The sequence below is a fragment of the Andrographis paniculata genome, unplaced genomic scaffold (genome assembly GCF_009805555.1).
Source record: "Andrographis paniculata isolate CXL003 unplaced genomic scaffold, ASM980555v1 Contig62END, whole genome shotgun sequence".
NCBI classification, from domain to species: Eukaryota; Viridiplantae; Streptophyta; class Magnoliopsida; order Lamiales; family Acanthaceae; genus Andrographis; species Andrographis paniculata.
In genome coordinates this window covers 7,383,375-7,391,811 of record NW_026137598.1, presented here as the reverse complement: position 1 = coordinate 7,391,811, position 8,437 = coordinate 7,383,375, and the positions used below count along the sequence as shown (strand labels likewise).

General features: G+C 32.8%; 1 protein-coding gene across 2 annotated transcripts; it reads left to right on the top strand.

Moving 5' to 3' along the window:
- The first annotated feature begins 1,373 nt into the window (after window positions 1–1,373).
- LOC127260706 (plant UBX domain-containing protein 7) lies at window positions 1,374–8,416 on the top strand. 2 transcript variants are annotated; one of them, XM_051288587.1, is made up of 10 exons: window positions 1,374–1,654; window positions 3,964–4,091; window positions 4,170–4,283; window positions 4,796–4,997; window positions 5,359–5,436; window positions 6,071–6,139; window positions 6,826–6,969; window positions 7,104–7,215; window positions 7,429–7,679; window positions 7,974–8,416. In XM_051288587.1, the coding sequence occupies exons 1-10, from the start codon at window positions 1,553–1,555 to the stop codon at window positions 8,133–8,135; spliced, it is 1,362 nt and encodes a 453-aa protein (XP_051144544.1). In that variant the 5' UTR covers window positions 1,374–1,552; the 3' UTR covers window positions 8,136–8,416. The 2 variants fall into 2 exon arrangements, with proteins under 2 accessions (XP_051144544.1, XP_051144543.1); XM_051288586.1 differs by having other exon boundaries at window positions 4,167–4,283.
- The last annotated feature ends 21 nt before the right edge of the window (window positions 8,417–8,437 follow it).

Here is an 8,437-nt window from a genome sequence, read left to right as displayed (position 1 = left end):
ATTAATATTATAGAGTAATATTATATATATATATATATATAAAAGAGTATAGTGCTAGAAAGTGTAACCAAAGTTATTTATTTTATTCTACTAAGATCTATTTAAAATATTTTATTTTATTTTTGTATTATAATTAAATGGTATTTTGTACATTATTTAATTTAACATAAAAGAATTTTACAAAATAAATAAAATATAATGTATTTTTGTGTATTTTTATTTTACATTATTTTTAACTAATAAAAGTAAAACCATAGTTAATTTTAAAAAAATTAAAATAATAATTTATCGGTCAAAACAACATAGACATTTGAATTCAACATGATATTTAAAAAATAATAATATAATATTAAAAATGAAATATAAAATATATAATAAAAAAATTAAGATATCATTGTAATTTATTTGTATAAAATAATAATAATAAAAAAATAAAATTATGATTATACGATTGTTTATGAAATAAAATTACTATTTTAAAACAAAAATAAAAAAATGAGACATAATATTTAAAAACAAAAGAAGTATAATAAAACTAAAATATATTAAAAAAATTATTAAATAATATAATAAAATATATTAACATGTATGAAAAATAATTAATTTATATTTAAGAGTAAATAAAATTAAAATTAAAATATTAATGTATATGCTAATAGTTTAATTTTTATGTGAAATATAAAAAATTATATAAATAATATGTAAAAAAATATTCTAATTGAATGTTGATTTTTTCATAAGATAACATATACTCTCTTGATCCACTAATATATAAATTAATATTTTTCAAACATATAAAGTAATAAAATAATATAATATCCATATGATCATTTATCCAATAGTGTGAAAAAAGTAAAACTATAAATATTTTAACATTTAATTAATAATTATTTTTATTTCAAAAAAAAAATTTAATTTAAATATACTAAAATTGCAAAATAAAAAATTTACTCCAAAAGAGAAATATATATATATATTTTAAAAATTCTAACGTAATTTTTTTTGAAAAAACAAAGTAACACTTTAACAATTAAAAAAACTATTGAATAATCTATTTTTCAAACGCCCTAGTAAAGCAAAGATATACTGTCTTCTCCTAAATTTACTCACTACTATTTGACAAAATTAATAAATTAATATTTATTTATAATAAATATTATTAATTTTATATCTTATCTTTAGATTTATTTTAATTTTTAATTAAAATTTAAAAAATATCATTAATTATTTCTTAATATATTTTTTTATTATTTTATTATTATTATTTTTTTTATACCGATAAGCTAACTTTAAGGAAGGGAGAGACTAATTAAAATTTTAATTTGATTCACGGATATTATATATATATATATATATATACATACACAATAATAACGAGAGAGGGCACGTTCCAGCTTACTCCTTCCTTTCCTTTATATTCACTCAACAATGGCGATTTAGCAATAAGCAGTCCAAGATTCATACGCCGCATCCAACACCTCCCGCCCCCAAATCCACGACCGCAAACCCCAACAGAGATTGGCGGAAGTAATCGTTGTACCTGGCACGCACTATGGAAGGTGTTTCGTCTCCCGCGGACCAACAGAATATGGTGTCTTCCTTCCTCGAAATCGCCGTCGGCCAAACCGCCGATACAGCGCGTCGCTTCCTCCAGGTACTTTTCTATTTTATTAGTTTGTCCAATTGGTATACAATTTCAGGCCTTGCTGCGGTTCTGGATTGAACTAGGGGATTTTGCGATTTTATTAGTTATATGTGTTGTGGCATATTTTATCAATTATTTGCGATATTTTAGTCTCTTCAAACGCCATTATAGCATCTCTGTGATTCCTCAGCGGCTGTATATAGCACTGCACTTACTGCTCTCTGTCACTTAGTGAATGTGATGTACCTAATTAACCAGTTCCGGTTTGAGCCTTTTCGTCTTTGAGTCGCTAAAATTTCACGGATCTTCATGGTTGAACCCTTACATCTGTTTTTGTTGGGGCTAACTGACACTTAATTCCAATCTGAGTGTTCTCATTTTTGCGTCACTAATACTTTTATAACTTTTTTTATGCTCAAATCCACCAATATATATATATATATATATGTGTGTATATCTATGGAAAAAGTTTAGCAGCAACAGAATTAAGTCACCATTCTCATCTTTGAGCCATTAAAGGCACTAATGGTTCAACTGGTAGTCGTGATATCCTACAATTTCAGAATTGACTTTGCAGCGTAGCAATGTATGTTGCGCATTTGGATCGATTTTAAATAATGTTCATACTTATCTTACTATAGGGATAAGATTCAAATTATACAAGTGTTGGAGTTATAGCACAGGTCCTATGAAGGAGCTTTATTTTGGGATTTATTCCACAATTACATTTAGAGAAAAGGAATTGAGACGGAATCGCAGTTATGTTATTTGCAGGACTTTTTGCAAACTGCGAATTTCATAATAGGCATATTAGAGTTGAGGCATAATAAGGTTTCTATAACGTGTTGTATATTCAATTAGTATTTTTTGCTTCTTGAATGCGCTATCATGAATTAGTAAACTTGTTTAAGTGAGCGTAGTTCTGTACTTTGCTGAGTTGCATCAAGGAGGTTGCCTAAATTGTACAGAACCACTTTATCTGTCAGCGCAAACTTGCATTGTAAATCACCGGTTAAAAGAAGAATGGCTTAACAAGTTCTACTATGTTGAAAGTTTTTATCTCTAACTTTACAATGACTTGAAAACAGCTATTAAGTTCTTCTTTCTGCCCAATACTTCAATTATTGCATACATATGTGAATCTGTGATGACTGTAGATCAAAAAAAAACACACAAAACTATTGAGAATCGACTGTAGTTCAAATAAAAACACACAAAAATATTGAGAATTTGTTTCAAATTAAAACCACCTGGCTATATTTCAACTGTATGTTTTTAGTTGTTGATTTTGAATCTCATGTGAATTAATTGCTTGACTTATTTTTCAAAGTATGCGAATCAGATAAATATGGGGAAATGTGTGGATATGTGTTGTCATTGATGCTAGAGTTATTATTTCTGTGAAGGCAGCCATTTAATGGGTGCTACTAGTTGACTGGGGTCTAGCATGGTGCTGGTTGCTGTTTCTTGTCGGATTTAGGTATTTTGTATCCTGGAAATGGAAGTATGGTGGCGCATGGCTTTTTTTTTTCTTTTTTTCTTTACTTGGTGGCCCATGTTTATGACTTAGGGCGAGTGGGTGGGTTTGAACATCAATGGAAATTTTTAAAAGAAGGTGAAGTCTGAAGAATGGGTGGGGATAGGTTGGTAGAAAAGAATGGATTTGACAGTTGCTATTAGCTTGAGATGATCAGGGTGGGAAGTGCAAATATATGAGAGAATTGTCAGTATGATCTGAGCTAAAGCCGCAAAATTTGATCTCCAGGCTTAAATGCTGGTAAATACTGGATTTGTCAGAGCTGAAATGTCAGGAGAGGTATATCAAAGTAGATTTATGGTGAAAACTATGACGTATAAATGAAGTTATTTATTGTCATAGACGTTATTGAAGATAAATATGTAAATGATTGGAAATGGTAGGAAAAACATTTATGACTAAAGGGTTGTTGGAGAAGAATCCAGTACTAACATTCAACAATGATAACTGAAAGATTGAAGCAAGAACTGGTTGACCTTGACCTTGATCATGATTTTGAGATTCTATAGATTACCCCCCAATCATGGGTTGACTTTGTTTGATACTTTTCGTTGACTTGGGATTTGCTAAATTGGATGTAGTAGACTTGTAATAATCTGTAAAGGCGAGAGCATGCGGAATCTTCTTTTGCTTATCATAATGCCCTTCCGTGATCAAGTCATTACGTTGTTTTGTCTTCCATTATAATTTAACCATGTGGAGTTTTTTCCTCTTCTACTGTTTGATGTTATAAATAGCTTGTGTTTTATGTAATGCTATGTAAATGTTTCACATGATGCAGGCCACTGGATGGAAGCTTGAGGAAGCCATTCAACTCTTTTATGTAGGAAATGAAGGTGGGTTTGCCCCACCGTCTGCACCTTCTCCACCATGGGAAAGTGAACAGCCCCTCAATGATGCAATCCCAAGGCAAGCAACATGAAAAACATGAATAACCTGTCTTATATATTTCATCTAATCTCTTAAAAGTGTCGTATTTTAAAGCAGTGAGCTGGGAAAAGAATTGGTGGACAAAGATGTAAGAAAAGATAATAGCGAAGATGTCCGGCCACCTTTGCCTGTCAAAAGGGAGGTCCTTTATGATAATCCCATACTACATGGGTATACTACTGTCTCCTTTTTATAACCTACATGTATAATGATTTGTATACTTGAATAATTCATGAGGGATGATTGCTGTAAAATAATTATATCCTTTTGTTATCTTCTGAGTTCTGATACCCACTTTCCACCTTCATAGGACTATCCGCATGTTCCCTTAAATGTGTACAAACCTACTTAAAACTAAACGATGCCATTATATGATTTTGAGGTTTTCTGAACATGGAAACAAGCAATCTTCTGTATATTGCTTTCCGGCTTGCGTCTATTTCATGAGTGCAACCTATGCCATCTACTTGTAATTCATATTTGATATTTATGGAATGATCACTAGAGATAATTTTCCTTGAGCAGCCTGGATTTCCAGTCAGTCCATGACCTAATGTTATACTACTCCTTTCACACTGTTTGTTTCATTATGAGATTGGACTTACTATTTTTTTCTTTTGTTGGCTTGCCATGATAAGTTGTTTGTACAATTTAGTTTTCTTAAACCACTTGTTCACTTCCAGAGGAGCACCTGCAGTGGGAAGTTCATCATTTCCACCAACTCATTCTGTTGTTCCATTCCGCAACTTCGGGGAGGAAATGAGTTCAAGGGTATGGGAAGCAGCAGACCGTTCATCTGCTGCTGTAGCAGATAAGACTCAGAATAATCTTGCATCTTTATATCGTCCACCATTTGAGTTGATGTTCCAGGGGTCTTTTGAAAAGGTAATAGCTTGACTATACATAACAAAATTTAACTGAAGCTGAATTGGTAGTGTTTAGGCTTTTGCAGAATGTTTCCCTTCTAGTTATCATATCCCCTGATGCAACTTCTAGACTCTTAAAACTTTCTTTTTACATGCTATGCTTATGAGGTTTCAATGGCAGAAGCACTTCTTCTTATTGCCCCTTCATTTTCAATGGGAAACCAATCAAATATAGTGGGAAATTTCAAACTTTTATTTTGGTTTAAAATATTGCATGTCGGTTTTTGTATCATGGAAATTTGAATTTCTGAATAATCTGAATACGGGTATGCTTCAAATGTGCCATGGATCATATCTGATACGAACTATTTTCATGACAGGCCAAAGATAATGCAAAGATGCAGAATAAGTGGCTTCTTATAAACTTACAGTCCAACAAGGAATTTAGTTCGCATATGGTACGTACTTTTCGACCGGCATGTACTTCTATCACTACCTCTCAACAGGCTTCAATAATAGTAAAAAGAGATACAGCAATATAATGGAAACTAAATTGACTCCAGTTTAATGTGATGGAAATTCTAAATTCGAATGCTAAAAATAGTATAATACCTGATCTCAAACCATAAAATCCCCTGTAAACCTAACACTTAGTTATTGAAATTACATATCTATCTGTGAAGATTAACTGCTTGGACTCTGTGGTCTCCACTGTCTTAACCTGAAAACTATAACTCTTATCATTTGCTCTTGTTGTCACCCAATTTAAAATTTACAAATTAAAACCTCTTTTTTCTGGAAGACCTAAAATACTTCCCAAAACCACAATTAGAATCTGCTATACTACAAATGAACAAGAAGTTATTGCAAAAATGTTTTGCTGTTATATGTTAGTACTTATCAGTGCCTTTTTAGCCTTGTTATATAATCCTTAAAGTGGGCCATTGTTCTACGAAGCACATTTTTCTGAGCCTGCAATAGTGTTTAAACTACCCGATATTCCTAGTTTCAAAACTCTCTCTCTCTAATTTGCTTAAACTATTGTTGATGCATGTTTTGACATGCTCTTGAATTGCATTTACTGCTGCGAAGCTTAACCGGGACACCTGGGCAAATGAAGCTGTTGCTCAAACCATCAAAACAAACTTCATCTTTTGGCAGGTTTGTATCATGTCTGTTGATATTGCCAATTCTATTTGTAATTCTTTAATGGTCATGACTGTGTTGCCTATGCTAAACTTTGCTGCTAGATTCATCTTCTTAGTGGGAGTAACACATACAACTTGACAACTGTATCTCCATTAATTGAAAATACAATACTTTTGTTGCTTATTTGTACATAGCAAGATAGTATCAAAATGAAAAACTAAAAATAAATATATAATTCTTCAGAATCTCTTGATAACGAAAATTGTCAAGGACGCAATTTTCATTCTGCATAGATGCCTTCTGTACAAGTACATCTCCTTGTTTCTGTTTCCATCGACATATACAGTTGAAGATAGAGGAAATAGGAAATGCAGAAACTAATCTTTATGATATATATTTTCTCTTAGTATTATTCCCTAATTAAAAGAGTACCCATATGCTTCTCCTATTTTGATATAACAATGGAGAAAAAAGTTTATTGTTCTGCTTGGAATAATTCACAGAGATTTCTCATATAGTTCGTAGCTGGTCTGTTGGACAAAATCTTTATTGATCAGAGTCACATCTATTATAGTAGGATCACACTATAACCTTTTCTTACTTAACAATTTTGTGTTCAATTTCTTTCATGAAGGCTTATCAAGTGCTTGTAAAATTGGTTCCATCTCATAATCCTGACATTATTCTATCTGCTGTAGGTATATGATGACAGCGAAGAAGGGAGTAAGGTCTGTACCTATTACAAGTTATACTCTATCCCTGTTATTCTTGTAATTGATCCAATTACGGGTCAGAAAATGCATTCTCGGTCTGGAATGGTTCAACCAGAAGCTTTGCTTGAGGTATAAAAGAAGTCTTCATCAATTTAAATTTACACTCTCTTTTTGGAATACCTACTGACAGCCACAACTTTGGAGGACTTGAAACTTTTATGGAAGTACATATAATTTATGTTCTTTTCTATTCCTATCTCTAGGATCTGCTTCCATTCATGGATGGCAGCCCTTCAGATCATCATGTCAGTTTCTCTCACAAACGTCCTAGAGAAAGTTCTCAAGCACCGATTCCTGATGTTCATTCAGTACCAGGTTTTTTAACACTTAGGATAAAATTCCAGTTCATTTTTGGACTTGTACTGTGGAGACATTACAATTTTACCGATCCTACGGCTGCATAAATTAGATGCCAATACAATGAAATAATAAACTAGTGAAAACATATGGTTTAGTGAATTTTGTTTCTTACAATAATTGTGTTCACGGTCAAGGTTAATTAGCCTTTAAAAATTGCATTGGCTGCAGATGAGAGTAACGAAGATGAAGATCTACAGCGAGCACTGGCAGCATCTATGGAAAGTTTTGACGGGACTGATAACAATGATGTCAAAGAAGCAAATGATGCCATTGATGAGGAGAAAGCGAAGAAACCTGCGTATTTACCCTTACCTGAAGAACCCAAGTCCGGGGATCGGAGCCTTCTTTGCAGAGTTGGTGTCCGCCTTCCTGATGGGCGACGGGTTCAGAGGAACTTCTTACGCACCGATCCAGTTCAGGTATTTGAATGCAATCTGACAGTAGAACTTATGTTTCTAATAATCTTCACCTTTATGAACAACAAACACTCCTCATTCTCTACAAGAAACAAGGGAAGAGTGTTAGTATTTTCGTATGGTTGTTGAAATTGGTCTGAAAGCTAAATAGATAACTATTTGAAGATAAATGATGAACAGTTGAACTTATTATTACAAAATTCTCCTGTGAATATAGGAATTCCTTTTAGATATCACACTCAGAGAATTTTGATGCATTTTTCGAAAAACATTTGACTCTGTGCTTTTTGGTATCAGCTGCTGTGGTCATTCTGCTACTCTGAGCTGAAGGAAGATGCCCGGCCGTTCGGTTTGACCCAAGCTATTCCAGGCGCTTCAAGGACTTTGGACTATAATGCAAAATCAACAATCGAGGAGTCGGGTCTTGCCAATGCAATGGTTTCAGTTACATGGGAGTGAGAGATGGTTTCTGCCCCACCGCGGCATTGTGACATATATATATATATATAACTTTGCACTGGACTGCACTGGAGAATCTTGGTTTTTGACTGCTGCCTGCTGGTATATTGTTCTGTATGTTGTTTACTATGTGCAGAAGATATGATGACCAGACCAAAACCAAACTGCTACTCCATCCATCAACTGCTATGTTTATGTCTTTGTAGATAATCTCCAATTCTCCATAAACACATATTTGGATATTGCAAACTGCACATATTTATTCCCAACTTCTTTGCATCCATGCTGATGGTTTTCTTGCT